This window comes from Pseudoliparis swirei, chromosome 22 (assembly GCF_029220125.1).
Source record: "Pseudoliparis swirei isolate HS2019 ecotype Mariana Trench chromosome 22, NWPU_hadal_v1, whole genome shotgun sequence".
NCBI lineage: Eukaryota > Metazoa > Chordata > Actinopteri > Perciformes > Liparidae > Pseudoliparis > Pseudoliparis swirei.
In genome coordinates, this window is record NC_079409.1 from 10503983 (window position 1) to 10522548 (window position 18566).

General features: G+C 45.3%; 1 protein-coding gene across 1 annotated transcript; it reads left to right on the forward strand.

The window, feature by feature from the left end:
- The first annotated feature begins 3551 nt into the window (after positions 1–3551).
- LOC130212930 (IgGFc-binding protein) lies at positions 3552–18058 on the forward strand. The gene is made up of 21 exons (XM_056444246.1): positions 3552–3590; positions 4671–5912; positions 6040–6392; positions 6590–7169; positions 7263–7861; positions 7941–8508; positions 9110–9375; positions 9492–9833; positions 9985–10558; positions 10707–10906; positions 11237–11378; positions 11502–11830; positions 11908–12493; positions 12584–13182; positions 13560–14127; positions 14255–14853; positions 14954–15521; positions 15630–15829; positions 16001–16381; positions 16506–16792; positions 17652–18058. The coding sequence occupies exons 2-21, from the start codon at positions 4886–4888 to the stop codon at positions 17659–17661; spliced, it is 8778 nt and encodes a 2925-aa protein (XP_056300221.1). The 5' UTR covers positions 3552–3590; positions 4671–4885; the 3' UTR covers positions 17662–18058.
- The last annotated feature ends 508 nt before the right edge of the window (positions 18059–18566 follow it).

Sequence of the window (18566 nt, forward strand, 5' to 3'; positions counted from 1 at the left end):
ACTCCTACACCCCACTTGACACCAGGAGGTGCAGAACCAGAGCCGGCAGGATCATGAAGGATCCTCACCAAACAGACTGTTTCAGGCTGCTCGGTCAGGCGCTTGCAAGAACAGAGAGACTGAGACAGTTTTTTCTCAGGCCATCGTTGTAACTGTGTTTTGTTCAGGGACTCCTGTGACTCACCACTCAGCCTGCTAGACCACACAATCTGATGCTGTTCTTTAAAGAGAGGCACACACACACACACACACACACACACTTACTGTAAAAATGCGATACAATAAGTCATCCTGGTTTTCCAACAACAGTTTCAAAAAACAAACAAGCGCTGGTTGCTATTGTGTATTTTATTTGTAAATTGTGTGTCAATTGACCTTGAAGCTATATATGGAAAATACTTTCACTGCACATCTGTGTGTATGTTAAGACAACATAAAACTTGAATCTTTGCAGTTTAAAATGTCCTTGTGCTTTCAGGTAAACGGAGAAGAACACATCGTGCCTTTTTGAAAATGAAGAACAAGTCAGCAACAGACTAATTATCCTCAAACCACCCGGGGTGGGAATTGACCTTTCCTCTACCCAATACGTCCGGTTAACTGTACCACAAGTACATGGCACCACTGTTGGAACAGTGAGATTTACACACATCAGGGCAGTTTGTGCTGGGGCAGCGCTCCAACTCATGCCCTGCTCTGCTCCAGCCTGTTTGTTCAGCGACTGGCTGTTCAGAGCCAGTGTCACAATGGAAACGTGTTCGAAGTGGGCGAGTGCGTACCTTACAGTCAGTGTGGGTAGATCACATTGAGTATTTCAGCAGCTACAGAATTAATTTAGTCTCCTCTTAGATAGATGAGCAATTGTTCACTGAGGATTGCGCTAAGAGATGCTGGTGTCACCCTCTGGGTGGGGTGCTATGTGAGGAATGGTTCCTGGGGCTGGAATGAAAGACCTGAAGTTTGTGAGCTCAAGGGCCGCCTCCAGGTGCAGGGAGCAGCAGTTTAGCTTGGGACCTGGTTTATCTTCTGTTCTGATGTCCCTCTGTGACGGGACCAGTGTGAACTGGTTCAGCCGGTCTCTTGCCATGGACCTTGTGAAAAAATATTTTGAAAATGCAAAAAAAAAGATCCTAATTCCGTGATCCATCCCACAGGTGAATGGACACAGTTTCTCCCTCCCTCACCTCTTGCTGTCAGGGCCCTGTCGCCTGCTGGGAACCGACAAATCAGAGGTCGTAGCGAACCTGAGAGAGATGCTGGGATGGAGTCAGAGCTGGACATAGATATTAGTGTTACCATGGTTACAGTCAAGGTCCCTCCCTGGTACCCAGTCAAATGGTGTGGTGTCTGTGTAAATCTTAAAGACCTCTACTCACACAGTGCAGTCAGGTTGGGGCTTCTCCCTGACCTTCCTGACTGATAACTGATGACCTCCACAACAGTACTGCGCATTTATTGTGTGGCATCACAAGGGGACAGGTAGTGGAGGGACGCTACATTCCCACTCAAGTACAGCGGACACGGGCGGAAACTACAGCTCCCAGACTGCCTCACCACTCACCCAGCTGCAGGTGCTTAGGACAGCTAATTGAGGCAGGGCTGGGAAGCTTAAGAAGAGACAGAGGGGAGAGCTCAAGGAGGGAAGGAGCTGGACAAGCCAGGAGAGAAAGGGCCTCCAGGATGAAGACAAGCCCAAGCGAACAACCAGTTGGAGGACTTTGTTAAGCGGACTTTGCTAAAGATACGTTTTTTTTGTTTAAGGAACCATTTTCTCCCCCCAGACGCTTTTTGTAGAGATATGGACTTTTTAATTTGTTTGAATGAATAGAAGTTTCCGTTCATTTTAAACCTTGCAATTTTGCCTGTTTTTACTCTTCCCTTGCACTGCCCCACTCCAGCCGGCACGAGGGACAGCCCCTGACGTGACATTTGACTAGTAACATTGATAATGTAATCATGAATATTTTCTCTTTTCACAGTGGCTTCACTGGATGATGAGTAACCATTTATATGTCCTGAATAATATGTATTGTTGAATGGTTAGAAAAACTATTTAATCAACTTTGTATCTATTTCTGTCATTAAAAAAGGATAATATGCCCATCTCAAACATTTTACATAATACTGGCAGCACTCTTAACAGTTAAGCCACACACCTCTTTTAAATGAGGTAATTTCTTACCAATGTTTACTCGGTTCCAGATAAAATGGCATCAAGGGGCCCACCTTGTTTTAATCTAAATCCACAATGTGTGCAATAACTAAACCAGGCTTAATGTTGCCCTGCCCAGGGATACTGGCAATATTGACACATTCAATATTTGAGTTTTCTTTTTTGTCCTTTCTTTTTTTAAATCTAATGCAAACTTGTGAGGGCTAAGTCATATTTACCTTCTCTATAGCGTGAGTGATTGGAGCACCTTCCACTACACTATGTGCTGTTATTCTTGGGTGGCATGAAGAACCAACATAAACCGCCCATTAAACCCAACTGCTGCCACTCAGCATTAATTCATTATTAAATTATGATTTGTTCGACCAGGTTCATAGGATTATCCTTATCATTCAAGCCTGACAAGGGCACGTCTTTGTTTATTAACATAATCTGGTTTAAAGCACACGATGTGAACAGTGGCAGAACTTGTGATTGTTGCATTCAGTAGTGTTTATAGGCTTGTAATGCGATGGCCAATGGGATGTGTGTTTAAGATTTTATCAGAATCAGAATCAGAATCAGAATCAGAAACAGGTTTTTTTCACAAACCTTTCTGTACAAACTGATAGCTGGTACAAAGGGAAACACGAAGTGACTAAAAAAAAAAAGTATTCTTCAAAAACCCAGCCCTATTATCACATTCTTGCCTTGTCTACTCTAAAATGTATATTATTTGGTTACACCAGAATATACAATCCAGATTACAATGAGCAATTTATCTAATTGACCTGTTCCCTGTATCTGTCTGGCTTTAGATGTCAAATGACATTGGAATGTCTGCTCAAGAAAAACTATGTTAATAATTAATTAAACTATTATAATTTTGATTGTAATCATACATTATCCAAATATATTTTTCAGTAAAAAAATTAATTAATCCACGAAAGAAAAGAGAATATGTTTTTAATGAGAATATCTAGGTTTATTATTTCCCTTGACATACAGTATTTAGTATTAACCCTACGTACAAATGTTTATGTTCCACATTAATTGTGAATTAATGTAGCGGTTCTCACTAAATTCCCAGGAAGTGAATGAGTCCTGTTATCAGTTGTTGCTGAAGGTAAAGGTGATTCATCTCCAACATGTAGTTGGTTTTGGACCTCACACCAATGTCAACATACAGCAGGATCTGCAAGTCGATGCCAAGTTGTATATTGGGTGTGTTTTTGTCGGCCGGACTACATAAAAGGATTGAACTTGTAAAAGCATCTTACATGCATCTTGGCAGGTAAGAACTGTTCACTCTGAGATTATTTATTGTTTAGTAAAATTAATAAATGTATATCGTTCGAATGTAACTAAAACAAAATTGTTTGTCTTTCAGCCATGGACACTTTGTTGTTTCTCTGTGCTTTGGGGGCTTTACTCAGCTGTAAGTCATTTTACTCATTTCATTATTTTCGACTCACTTGAATGTTACTTATTTTAATTTCAATATGATACAACTTTGCTTATCTTATTTCCAATTCGTCACAACTTATTTTAAGCTCTGTTAAACTGAACAAACCCAGGAAGTAGTGATGTCAATTTTTAAACCCAGGAAAACTCTTCTTTTCTTTATCTAAGCCTGCCCACCATTAACACCTTTTACATCCGATTGAACGGGACTTTGTCCAATTAATCAATCACAGCAGCATTTCTCAAACCCTGGCGCAAAGATTCCCCCGCAGGACATCGTAGCCAAGTGATTGCTCAATTTGAAGCAATTCATCCAGGTTGTCAACCCCATCAGTAGGAGAGCATTGTTGTGCGGCCATTCCAGGTGCTTGTGTGTATGCGGCAGAATGTTAAACAGGAGAAGAATTCGAGAGAGCAGCACATAATGGATAGCCATCTAAATTGAAATTCGCTTTTGTTGGGAATAGCATTTACCTTCAGCTGCTATTGAGTTGGAACTATTACACTGAATGGGTGAAACAGGAGTGTAATCTAAATCCCTCAGGCTCTGGCTGAGCCCAGAAAAAAATATTTTCACAGCAAAGGCACAGGTATTGATAAAATTTCCATTATGCAATTATATTGTCTGTGTAAGTGACTTATTGAGTGCTGTTGAGAAGCAGTCAAGTGACTATTCCTCAGTCTAAATCTCTCACAATGGTTCTTAAGGGAAAAGCAATCCATCCTTTATAGAACAGCATTCATCCTTGCTTTTTAACTTTGAAATGAAGGTATTTTTAGTCACATTCTGTTTGAAGTCATATTGTTTCTTTGTACTGTGTATGTGATCCAAGAAGCCTGGAGCCAAGTTTTGTATTTCCAGTCTGTGAATCCTTTGATTGCCTTGGCACAAATTGTCTCATTCATTTGGTAATTTTCTGACATGTTTTCTTCACACACAAGAATTGTGAAGAGCAATTTTCTGCCCAACTTCTTCATTTTAAGTGACTTGAAAAGAAGTTGTCTTTTGACGTGTTTTTCTGCCTGTTTCTTTGCTCTTCCTCCCGTCCGCCAGGTCCATCTAATGCTGGGTGGGCAGGGAGAGAGTTCGTCCTGTCATTCATCCAGAATTATGCTCCAAACTATGGCAGTCCTCGCTTTCAGCTATACATCACCGCTATTCAGGACAAAACTAAAGTGACAGTGCAAGTACCTCCCTTGAACTTCAAACAAGAGAAAATTCTTAAAGCTGGAGAAAGGGCCATCATCTCTCTCCCTACTGGTGTTGAGATGTATGGCAGCCAGAAGTCTCCCAACACAGTGCACATTGAAGCCTCAGCAGATGTGACTGTAACCTCTTTCAACTACAAGCTGTACACAGCAGACACCTCTGTGGTGTATCCGGTTACTGAATGGGGTACAGAATATTTCATCTTCACACCTGCCGGGACCCCCTGGGGCTCCTATAAAGAGTTCTCTGTAACAAATGGAAAACAGAGCAACAAAGTGGACATTTTCCCAACCGGCCCCATCAGGTTCCAGGGTCGTGTCTATGGGAGTGGCAGCCGAATGGTGATCGACCTCCAGCCGTATGAGAGTGCCCAGCTCCAGAGCGAGCATGAACTCTCTGGCACCAGAGTCGCCTCCCAGCACCCTGTTGCCGTTGTCACGGGTCACACGTGCACCTGGCGCTTCGCCAAATGTAACCACGTATATGAGCAGCTGCTGCCAGTTAGCAGGTGGGGATCCAGCTTCATCGTGGCTCCCCTGACCTTCCAGAAGAAGTTTGACAGTGTCTTCCTCCAGGCCTCCCAACCCACACGGGCCACTGTCCAACAAGGCAACCGTAAAAATGTTTTGACTTTGACTCGGGGGCAAACATTAGAGATCAAGCAGCGCAATCGTGAAACACTGTCCATTCAGGCTGATCATGGCATCCAGGTTCTTATGCTCTTCAACGGTGTCACGCGGAGCTGGGTCCAATTCTACGACCCTTTCTTGATGACCATCCTGCCCACAGACCGCTTCTGCTCCTTTTACTCACTGGAGGCGCTGGACGGCTTTGAAAACCATGCCCTGATTGTGGCACAGACCAGTGCGGTGGCAGAGCTACGTTTTGATGGTACAAACATGCCCCGTGACGTCCAGTGGAAAAAGGTGTCGGGGAGCGATTTCTCTTGGGCAGATATGTCCTACAAACAAAAGCCTGGCAACAATAGACACACTGTGTCCAGCTCTGGTGGCCGCTTTGCACTCTACAGTATAGGAGTCAGCCAGATGAATGGTTATGGTTCCCTAGGACAATGTATACAGCCAGGTAAGGCGCACATACTATAGCTGTTTAGGAAAAAGCAGATATTGTCATCAAATATAAAATATTCTTTGACATTACACATACATTAACAGTGATGTGGACATTAATTATACTTTGCCTGGTTTTCCAGAAAGTACATCTTTGTCCTGCAGCAGTATCACCTGCAGTGCCAATGAGGTGTGCGAAGTGAAGGGCGGCTTTCCCTCCTGTGTCCCCAAGGCCGTGGAAAGGAAGCGAGGTACCTGCTGGGCCATGGGAGATCCCCATTACCGCACCTTTGACGGGCGAAAATTTAACTTCATGGGTACCTGTACATACGTTATTGCAAAACACAGTGGGAAGGATGAACATCTTCCAACCTTTGAGGTCCTCGCCCAAAATGAGAACAGAGGTAGCCTCAGGGTGTCCTATGTTGCCGTGGTCACCGTGAAGGTGTATGGCGTCACTATCACAGTGGTTCGGTCTGAGACGGGTCGCATAAGGGTAAGGCTTCCTTTTGTCAGTACGACATAAGATTTAATTCAAGATATTTTTAATGTGTATGTTTAAAAAAGAATAACATAATTTATGATGATTATTATCTTTAATCATCTATTAGTGTTCGGAATTAAAATTCATCAATTTAAACGGAAAGATTATGACTGGTAGATTATTATTTTTTTCTATTTCCTCATGTCCAGATTGACAACAGTCTTTGGAGTTTGCCTGTAACCTTGAACAACGACAAACTGACGATGGTTCAGAGCGGTCGCTCTGTGGTCATTGAGACTGATTTTGGCCTGACTGTCCGTTATGACTGGGAACACCATCTCGTGGTCACTTTGTCCGGCAGTTATGCTGGAAAAACTCTTGGTCTCTGTGGCAACTTCAATGACAACCCCAATGATGATTTCTCCACACCCATCGGCGCTCAGGTCGGGGGGGCTGAGGCCTTTGGGAGCAGCTGGAAGGTGCCAGGACTGGTGGGAGATGCGCGGTGCAAAGATGGGTGTGTGGGTGGTTGTGAGCGCTGTGAAAACCGCCTGATAAAGATGTGGGAGGGTGACTCGTTCTGTGGGCTGATCACACTGGGGATAAATGGGCCATTCAGTAAATGTCATGCCGTCATTGACCCGCAAGCACACCTGGAAAACTGTAAATATGACGTATGCATGGGAGGCGGCCTTCGGCATTACCTCTGCAGGGCACTGGACGCTTATACTGAAGCCTGCCAGATTGCTGGGATCCAGGTTCAAGATTGGAGGAAGATAGCAAGATGCCGTAAGTAATATCAAAATGAATGAACATACTTTGTATTCCTTGCTTGTTATACCTAGTATTCATCATACCTAATACTCTGTCTTCTCCCTAAAGCTGCAAAGTGTCCAGCCAATAGCCACTATGAGCTCTGTGGCAATGCTTGTCCTGCCACCTGTTCTGACCCTGATGCTCCCTCCAAATGCAAACGGCCCTGTGTGCAGACCTGCACCTGTAACGCAGGTTTTGTTTTGAGCGGAGGTCAGTGTGTGCCTAATGCTAAGTGTGGTTGTACCCACGAGGGTCGAAGCATTCCTGCCGGGGAGTCATTCTGGGCTGACCAGGGCTGTCGGCGAAGGTGCACATGTGTTGCTGGGAAGAAACGCGTGGAGTGCCGGGATAAAGGCTGCGGGGCGGGGCAGCAATGCCAGGTGGTTGACGGCATTAGAAAGTGCCAGGCAGTCTCCCACAGCACCTGTCAGGCCACAGGTGACCCCCATTACGTGACCTTTGACAAGAGGAAGTTTAACTTCCAGGGCACATGTGTGTACCAACTGGCTGCACTCTGCTCAAAGGACCCAGAGTTGGTGCCCTTTGAAGTGCTGGTGCAGAATGATCACCGGGGCAACAAGGTGGTCTCCTTCACCAAGTTAGTGGAGATCAAGGTGTACTCCCTCAGCATCGTCATTACAAAGACACACAAGGGCCTGATTATGGTAAGAACTATATTATAATGTCATATTTTCTGCAAGAAACTTTAATTTTAATATATATATTTAATATATTATTTCCCAGGTGAATAATGAGCTGCTCAACCTGCCCATCAAACTGAATGGAGGAAGGGTATCTGTGTATAAGAGTGGCTGGTCCGCATTGGTCACCACAGACTTTGGCCTCAAAGTGTCCTTCAACTGGCATAGCGCTGTGTATGTAACACTGCCAAGCAACTACATGGGAGCCGTTTGTGGCCTCTGTGGCAACTACAACAACAAACCCCAGGACGACCTGATTCCAAAAAATGGTGGAAAACCCGTTTCGCCAGCAGATTTCGGCGGGAGCTGGCGAGTAGCAGAGATGCCAGGGTGTGTTGACGGCTGTAAAGGGGTGTGTCCTGATTGTGACATTACCGAGAAGGTTCAATATGAAAAAGGTGATTTCTGCGGCATGTTGAAAGAACCCAAAGGGCCGTTCCGTGACTGCCATGCCAAGGTGGACCCAGCTAGCTATTTTGAAGACTGTGTGTTTGATGTATGCTTGTATAAGGGCAGAAAGGATGTTCTGTGTCAGGCTATTACATCGTACACATCTGCCTGCCAAGCTGTGGGGGCCAAGGTGTACAGCTGGAGGACCAGTCAGTTTTGTGGTAAGACATGCATTCATTTCAATAAAATCATACACAAACTAGAACGGGCACTCGGTAGAGTGCATACCTTCGCATATCACAAGATTGGGCATTGAATTATGAACATTTTGGCATTAGTTGCATGCCAATTGGATAGAAATTGACCGTGCTATGGTAAAAAGAAGATGTTGACCTTTTCATGACCTTGACCTTGACCTTTGACCCGATTGATCCCAAAGTCTAATCAAATGGTCCCCGGATAATAACCAATCATCCCACCAAATTTCATGCGATTCGGTTTTCAACTTTTTTTGTTACGTAAATAACACGCATACAAATAAATAAATAAATAAATAAATACACAGCGATCAAAACATAACCTTCCGCAATTTCAATGTGAAGGTAAAAAGGCCAAATGAGCATCATTTACTGTCGAAGTGTATAGAGTATAACAATAATATTATAAATAATACTCAATAAACCTCTTTAGTTTCTTTACTGCTGCTGTTTTTATGTATACTTCAATGTGTTTATTCCTTTTCCTGGTTTTTATGTTGCCTTGTAATCAGTGCCTCTGCAATGTGTTCTCATTCACATTGTCTTTTCCATCCACTGTATGCAGCAGTGAAATGTTCCGTCAACAGCCACTATGAAGTGTGTGCAACCAGCTGTCCTGCCTCTTGCCAGAGTCTGACCCCACCTCAAGGTTGCCCAGATACGTGTGAAGAGGGCTGTTCCTGTGATGAAGGTTACATCCTCAGTGGAGATCGCTGCGTTCCCTTCTCGCAGTGTGGCTGCGTCTACAATGACCGTTACTACTACATTGACCAAGTGTTCTATCCCAATGGGCAGTGTCTGGAGGAGTGCAAGTGCACACAAGATGGCGAGGTAATGAATACTGAAAGGACAGTTTGAAAAATAATGATTTGATACAGAGCAGTGTGAACTTACAGAGTGGAAATTGATTTGTTGGATGTTTGATACATTTCTCTTGTCTTTCTCAGGTTGAGTGCAAGAAGTTTACATGTGGCCCTAACGAGAAGTGTAAAGTGGAGAACGGCGTCCAAAAATGCCATCCTATTGGGAAGGGTGTGTGCCAGGCCTCCGGTGACCCCCATTATCTCTCTTTTGATGGGCGAAGATTTGATTTCCAGGGCACCTGTACCTACACACTCTCCAAGAGCTGTGGGCTGGAAGGCACCCACCTGGTGCCCTTTTCTGTTCAAGTGGAGAATGTGAGATGGAACAAGATGATGAACAATAAAGTAGTGTCCGTCACCAAGCTGGTTGCTGTGGTGGTCTCTGGCTTCACTCTCATCATGAGGAACAACATGGATGGAGTCCTGGTGAGCAACAACACTTAGTGTTCATTTGAAACAAGCTTACAGTGAAGCACATTGCTTGTATCAATCAGTTGCAGGTGGTTGAGAGATGTGAAACTAGCTGAGCATAAACATTTCAACATCAGCTGTTCTTTTCTTGTGCTTTTTCTTTTAGGTAGATGGAGTGTTTAACCACCTTCCTGTGAATCTTAAAGATGGAGCCGTGCAGGTCTATCAAGAAGGCCAGCATTACATCATTGCAACAAATTTCGGGCTGCTTGTCACTTATGACCTGGTCTATCAGGTGACCGTCACAGTACCTGGTAATTACCGTGGTAAGGTCTGTGGGCTGTGTGGCAACTTCAACGGTAACAAGAAAGACGACTTCCAAATGCCCAACCGTCAGCTCTCCAATGAAGTGAATGTGTTTGGAAAGTCATGGAAGGTCACCATCCCTAATGTGGTGTGTGAGAATGGCTGCGAAGGGAATAACTGTCCTCTCTGTGACCCGGCTCGCAAGGCTCTGTTTTCAAAGTCTACTTACTGCGGCATTGCCACAGCAACCAACGGCCCTTTTGCAGCCTGCCATAGTAAACTGGACCCACGGCCATACTTTGCTGACTGTGTGTTTGATTTGTGCGCCTCTGAAGGCGATGGGGCGGTGCTGTGCAACAGCATAGCCACCTACGCCTTCAACTGTCACATGGCAGGAGTGGACGTCAAAAACTGGAGGACGCCTTCATTCTGTCGTAAGTGACAAAGAAGAAATGTACTTGTTTTAGTTTTTTTCTCCAAATTAACTTGTTATTCTCATTTGCCATACTTAATTTATAGTGTGTTTATCAAATACAAGTACACTTTTTAATCCATGTATTCCCTGGTTTGTGATCATTTCAGCCATGAAATGCCCGGCCAACAGTCACTACGAGGTGTGTGCAGACACCTGCTCTGCATCCTGCGCTGGCCTCACAGAGATTGTGCAGTGCTCCACCAGCTGTATAGAGGGCTGCCAATGTGATGCTGGCTTCTTTTTTAACGGGCAGACGTGTGTTCAAGAGACTGAGTGTGGCTGCTATGACAACGGGAGAACGTACAAGGTACATTTCAACGCCACTATCCGTACAAAAAAGTAATTTCATTTACGCTAATGTACAAATTAGAGCTTTTTAGTTTCAAAGTGGCTAAAGCCCATAATACCCATAGCAACATTCATGCTGACATGGCAATTACGTTGCCTTTTCTTTTTCTTTAGTGTTGGACATGAGCCAGTCTGATCGTAAATATGTGCACTGAGGATTTATCCTGAGGCTGAATTGGCAGATTGTCTTAACTTGTAGTGCCGTTGATAATGAAATACTCTGCTATAAACCTACTCATTTTCTTGCATTACTTCCCCCTGTGTAATAAACCTGCTTATATGTCCACAGCCTGGTGAAGTGGTGTATGAAGAAGACTGTAACACAAAGTGTACCTGCAATCCAGAGACAGGCCTCGTATGTGAGACACATTCCTGCCCTGAAAGCACCAAATGCATGGTCAGGAAAGAAATCAGAGCATGCTACAACACAGGCAAGACACACATACTGTATTTGTGTATTAACTTTTTCACAGCCAATAAATGTACGAAAATTATTAAATTAGTTTAGATTGCGATTTCCGATCAATTTTCCCTTTGATGTTTTTCTTGTGTAGATCCCTGCAAAGATGCCAAGTGTCGGGTCAAAGAGAAGTGCCGTCTTGAGAAGGGTGACGCTATCTGCGTCCCTGAGTACACAGGCGTATGCTGGGCCTGGGGTGACCCCCATTACCACACATTTGATGGTTACAACTTTAACTTCCAGGGCACCTGCAAGTATGTTATCTCCAAGACCTGCGGGAATCTGGATGGTCTAGTGCCGTTCTCGGTCACTGAGAGGAATGATAACCGGGGAAACACAGCAGTTTCTTATGTCAGGGAGGTAGATGTGTCTGTGTATGGGTACAACATCTCTATTCACAAGAACCAAGTTGGTCAAGTCACGGTAAGATTTCTTGTCTGATGTGATGGATCTGTAGTAGTGTTTACATTATTAATATTGCTCTGGTCCATTCCTTTTAGGTGAACGGGGAGCTGTTGAATCTTCCTGTGCGACTGGATGAGGGTGAAGGGGAGGTGTCGGTGTTTCAGCGTGGTCACACTGCAGTGGTGGAAACACACTTTGGCCTGGTTGTCTCCTATGACTGGAACTGGAAGCTGGTCATCAAGCTGCCCAGCAGCTACTACAGCAGTGTCTGTGGTTTGTGTGGCAACTTCAACGGTATCAACCGTGATGAACTCCAGAATCCAGCCGGAAAAGCGGTCCCCTCTGTAATGGAGTGGGGCAAGAGCTGGCAAACGCCTGACCAGGACAAGGGCCATCCGTGCTGGGACACATGTAAGAAAAACTGTCCTACCTGTGACGATAACCAGAAAAAGGTCTACGAGACTGAGGCTCTCTGTCGGGGCCTCGTAGCCAAGACCAATAATGTGTTCAAGGAATGTCATGGAAAATTGGACCCCCAGGTCTTCATGAACAACTGTGTGGACGATATGTGTCTGAATAAGGGAGACAAAAAGATGCTGTGTCAGGCATTTGCCTCTTACAGTCAGCAGTGTCGTGAGGAAGGAATAGTCATCAAGTCCTGGAGGAAAAAGTTTGGCTGCCGTGAGTATTTCCGAGAATCTCATTGGCCATTCAAAGATATCAATTAAATATATTTTTAAAAATGTTTTAACTCTTTTCATTTCTATCCAGCAATGAGCTGTGAGCGTCACAGCCACTATGAAGACTGTGCCAGCCCATGCCAGCCTTCATGCCCATTCCCTGAGCAAAAGAAGACCTGCGACGGCACCTGTGTGGAGGCCTGTGTGTGTGATCAGGGTTACACCCTCAGCGCTGGTGTCTGTGTGCCAGCTAAAACGTGTGGTTGCTCCTATCAGGGGCGTTACTACAAACCCGGTCAGCGCTTTTGGGCCGACGAGGTTTGCGGTCGCCTCTGTGAGTGTGACGCGACCCTGGGCATGGTGACATGCCGCGAGGCTTCCTGCTCTGCCAAGGAGACGTGCGCCGTAGTGGATGGAGAGCGGGCCTGCCGACCCATCAGTCACGCCACATGCACATCCTCAGGTGACCCACACTACCGAAGTTTTGACGGCCGCAGGTTTGACTTCCAGGGCACTTGTGTATATCAGCTGGCGGGTCTGTGCTCGCAGCAGCCGGGGCTCGAGCCATTCAAGGTGACCGTGCAGAATGACCACCGGGGAAGCAAGGCCGTGTCCTACACGAAGACTGTCACGATGTCCATATATGGCATCACCCTCACCATCAGCAGAGAATACCCCTACAAGGTCCTGGTAAGTATGGATACGGATGTATGGATAATGTGAAGCATATATGGGTGATAAAAGATGGAATAGATCATCTCATTTTCATGTGGATTTTCGGAGGGAAAATAAATGGGACACAACATGTAGTTACAGTATTAAAAATAAACACAGGACAGATATTCTGAGTCTCATTCAAACAATAGGATAATAATATCTTCTATCATTGTGCTAATTCTATGCTCGTCGGCATATATATTTAATTGCATATTAAAATCTTGATCCAGGCAGACTTAATTAATATGCGATTTAACTGCACATTAGAATGGATTAGCAAGGGCTGCAGAATTATGAAATCTATAATCTCCTTAAAAATATTTCTCCCTCCCTCGCTTTCTGCTCCTTAGCTCAATGGGCGACTCGCTTCGCTACCACTGAATCACAACAATGAGCTGGATGTGTTTCTCAGCGGCAGGACAGCCGTGGTAGAGACAGTTGCTGGTATCACCGTGACCTTTGACTGGCGTAGCACCGTGAGCATTACTCTGCCCAGCAACTACCAGGGCGCAGTCTGCGGCCTGTGTGGCAACTACAATGGAAACGCTCAGGATGATCTGACCATGCGAAACAGCGAGACTGCCACAAATGGAGCCAAGCTGGGGGAGAGTTGGCAGGTGGCCCTCGTACCAGGCTGCTCATCCGTCTGCCAGGGGGCATGGTGCCAGGCCTGTTCAGACTCCCACAGGAAAGAGTACCAAGCCCAGAAGTACTGTGGTATTATCGCTGACAAGGCAGGGCCTTTTAAAGATTGTCACAGTCGTGTGGACCCTGCTCCTTACCTGGAGGACTGTGTGTACGATGTCTGTCATTACCATGGTCACAGTGGATCAGTCTGTGATGCTGTGGGAGTCTACGTCTCTGCCTGTCAAAGCCAAGGAATCACCATCGGCTCCTGGAGAACAGAAACCTTCTGTCGTGAGTTTAAGATTGTGGTTTTATGTTATTGTTTCATTTTTTGTCCGATCTCAAATTACAAAATTTCAGAATATCTCTCCCATAGTTGACCTTGTTCCTATCTCCCTCTTCTCATCCTATCCCACAGCAATGGTGTGCCCAGCTAACAGCCATTATACATTGTGTGCCACGGGCTGCACAGCCACCTGTGCCAGCTTACCCACCCTCTCCGCCTGCCGTCGGGCCTGCACAGAGACCTGCGAGTGTAACGAAGGCTACCTGCTGAGCGGGGATACCTGTGTGCCCGTGAGAGATTGTGGCTGCTCCTACGATGGCCACTACTACAAGAAAGGAGAGGTCTTCTATCCCGAAAAAGAGTGTGTGGCGCGATGCACCTGTGGAGAAAATGGCGCTGTGTCTTGCCAAAACACTCAGTGCCGTAAAGGGGAGACCTGTAAGCTCGTAAACGGAGTGAAAGGCTGCCACCCCGAGGGGCAAGGCAAGTGTGTGGCTTCTGGTGACCCGCATTACACTTCCTTTGATGGACGGAGGTTTGACTTCCAGGGCACCTGTGTCTATGTGTTGGCCAAGGTTTGCGATGATGACAATGGCCAGCTGACACCATTCAGCGTAACTCAGGGGAATGAGAAGTATGGAAATGGAAAAGTGGCTGTGACCAAGTCGGTGGCGGTGACGGCCTATGGTTATGTCATTTACATCCAGCAGAAAATGCCTTGGAAAGTAGTTGTGAGTTCAACAACTTTATCCAAAACATGTTTGATTCTACTTTTGCATTTGTATTTATTTCCTCACAATGATTCTGTTCTCCTCCACCTCCTCCGTCAAGGTGAATGATGAACTTCTAAACCTTCCTCTCTCCCTCAACAATGGGCTTCTCAGAGTCACCCAAGAAGGTCGCAACATAATTGTCCGGACAGACTTTGGACTGACCGTCCTGTACGACACTGTCTATTATGTCGAGGTCATCGTTCCTTCCACGTACCAGGGAAAGATGTGTGGTCTCTGCGGCAACTACAACAAGAACGGTGGTGATGACTTCATGCTTCCCGGTGGCAGAAGAACGAACAGTGTCGATGAGTTCGGGAAGGCATGGGTGGTGGACCTGCCCGGCAATGTGTGTGGGGGCTGTGGAGGCCAGTGTCCAGTATGTGAGCAGGCCAAGGCCACCTTGTACAGAAAAGCAGACTCCTGTGGCATCATAAGTGCACCTAATGGGCCTTTCAAAGTCTGCCACAGCAAAATTGACCCAGCGGCATATGTGTCTGATTGCGTGTTTGATGTTTGTGCCCTGGGGGGCAACAGAGATACTCTGTGTGACAGTGTCCAGGCCTACGCTGTGGCCTGCCAGAGCGAAGGAGTGAACATCCAGCCGTGGAGGAGCAGCTCTTTCTGCCGTAAGTTACACGCAACAGTATTTTAGCTCAAGAATTGTCAGTATGAATTACATTTTTTTTATTTTAGGTGCACACACAAAATCGAACAAATGTCTTGTTCTCTTGTAGCCGCTGCCTGCCCTGCACACAGTCACTATGAAGTGTGTGCCGACACCTGTGGAGGGACCTGTGCCAGCTTTATTTCCCCATTAACGTGTCCTGAAAGCTGTTTTGAAGGGTGCCAATGTGATGACGGCTTTGTTTCTGATGGCGTACAATGTGTTCGATTGGAAAACTGTGGATGTGTTCACAATGGAAAATATCTTACGGTAAAATATTTGACTTTGTTTTCAGAACTGTCACAATTGACAGTTAACCATAAAACTAACATTTTAAAAACTGCTATTTTCTATTCTTTTTAAAGCATTAACACATCAATCGATATGTTAAACAATCGATTCATGAATGTTTCTAGCATTGTACGCACTATATGCTTCCAGGTGGGCCAAGCACTTGTGGACACAGACTGTAAGTCCAAGTGTCTGTGCCAGGCCTCTGGGATGGTGAAGTGTGAGAAGCTGTCATGTGCCAGCGGGGAGGTTTGTGGCTTGAGAGATGGCGTCCGAGGTTGCCACGTCAAACAGGCCCACTGCAGCATCAGCCCACGCGGCCGCCTCACCTCCTTTGATGGCGTGTCTGGAGCCATCGGAGCTCAAGGGGCTTTCGAAGCGGCGTCTCTGTGTGACGAGGCCGCGGACCGGTGGTTCCGCGTGGTGGTGGACGTCAGGGTCTGCAGTGAAGGTGCATCACCCACTGTTGCCGCTGTGTATGTATTCTTCAATGAAACCGGCATCACGGTGAACAGCCAACACGAGACTTGGGTAAGAAGAGCCGGAAGGGATAACGGTAACATGGTTAACTGTAAAAAAGTACATCGTTTTGACGCGGGAACTTTAACTTCAATGTGTTTGTGCCGCTTCGTCCACCGTTCTTCACGTCATCCAGATAAATGGCAGGAAAGTATCCCTTCCCAGCAAAGTGAAGGGTGAGATATCTGTCCACATCTCACAGAGGACTGTGATCATCGAGAGAGCGTCTGCTGTGCGGGTCACCTACTCGGTTTCACAGCAGGTCACCATCATTATTGACGATAGCCTGTCCGGTAAAATGTGCGGCGCCTGTGGCAACTACAACAACAACAGCAGAGATGATTTGAAAACTGCGGATGGGAAAATCACCACTGATGTGTCTGTGGTTGTTGCCTCGTGGAGCGCCGGGGACTTTTCTAGATGGTGAGTATGTGATAGTGTTTCCTCTGTGTCGATGTAATGGGTAAAGATGCATTGCTACATTTACTGCACTGATAATGAGCTTCTTCACTACATGCTCTCCCCACAATGTTCCCCCAATCCTGATGTTAACTTTAATTGTTCCAATAACATAACGGCTTTGCCTCCTCGTCGACCCTTTTAACCTTGATTTCGAGTTTGAGTGGAAGTTTTAATCTTGAGCTCTATCTTGGCCTTTATTATGCAAACAGCAAACTTAATTTGACCACTGAAATAATCAAGTACAGATCAGCGAGCGATGGCACGGTGCTATGACCATTCAACCGCTTATTCTCTTAACAGCAAGAACTAAACAAGAACTCCGCAGAGCCCTTTTAAAGGAATGAGAGTGTGGTTTTTAATTGCATTTTGCCCAATTTAATTAAGTAATGCCAGAGAAACCCCTATGGTAATTAATGATTAAAAAGCAGGTGAGGCTGACAGGCATGGCCATCAAAAGCTACCATGCTTGCAATCCAATCACTGCTTGTCATCCAAGGACACTTAAGACTCATCTGGGTGCAATATTAATTTGAGCCCTCATCTTTAGTTCTGTGTTCTAGCCTTAAATCAGTCCCTTGGAGAATTGGGTTGAGTACATCCCCCCTGCCTCACTTTATTCAACATAGTTGTCTTTTCACAGGGACTTCTCTTCACTCTAAACACAAGAAAATGCCCCCCAAGAATCAGAGCTGCCCCTCAGCATATGCCTTTAGAAATACCATTTTCAGAAGTGTTGCCTCTAATCTCAGTTGTGCCCGGATGAACATGTCTTTACTTTGCTCCAGTGCCTTTTGATTGCAATTTTTCTCTTTCCTTTCAGTGGCCTGTAAAGATGTTGGTTCTGCGTTGATGGAAAGCATCTGGCATAAACTGAGGTTGTTTCCTCTCAGAAGCATGAACTGATGTTTCATCTGTGATTGAAACAGCCTCACACTGTGGCTCACATCCCTGCCTTTTACCCCCATTAAACACAATGAGGAATGTGAAGTCGTTCAGCTAAAGTTTTCCTGTTTACAGCCGGTCTTACTCATCCTTCAATGCTTCTTTTTGATTCATAAAAAAAGTGTTTGTTGTTTACTGGCCATCTGGTCCTCTATTATTCAATTTGGAGCTCAATCTTGACCAACATCTCCATCTAGTGGAGAAGGAAGTAGTAGCATATCTGTTATGTATTTTGCAAAACGTGTGCTTCTGACTATTCCAATCAATAAAAACTTTTTCATTCCACTGCATGAGTTGTTTGTGATCACCTGGCTATTCACTTGTGTAAGACCTGCAGTGCACTATCTGTTTACCAGTCTCCGTTCAAGTGTCTCTCACTGGCACAGTGTTCACTCCACAGCCTGTAAATTCAGTAAAGTTAGAAAGATATTTACAGATTCGGACTTCCCGGCTCAATAGCTCTCTCACGAAACTGAATTAAAACACAAACAACACCTCTCTGTGATCGTAGTGATGTCAACAACAAGCTACAACCTTCATTTGACCAAAAAAAGCCGGTCTCCGAGATCGATGAATAAAATTGGTCTCAATGTGCGATCAGCTGTAAAACCTAAGCCCAGGGACCGTCTGCAAAAAGCAATCCAGGAAAAACATATTCCAAAAATATTCAATATATCCACTGAAAGATTGTGTTGGCTGACAGAACGTATACCGTACGTCAAATGGCCACCCTGTAATGTACTACAGCTGTTATTTTGGAAAAAAAACTCATGTTAAATAATTATTATGAATT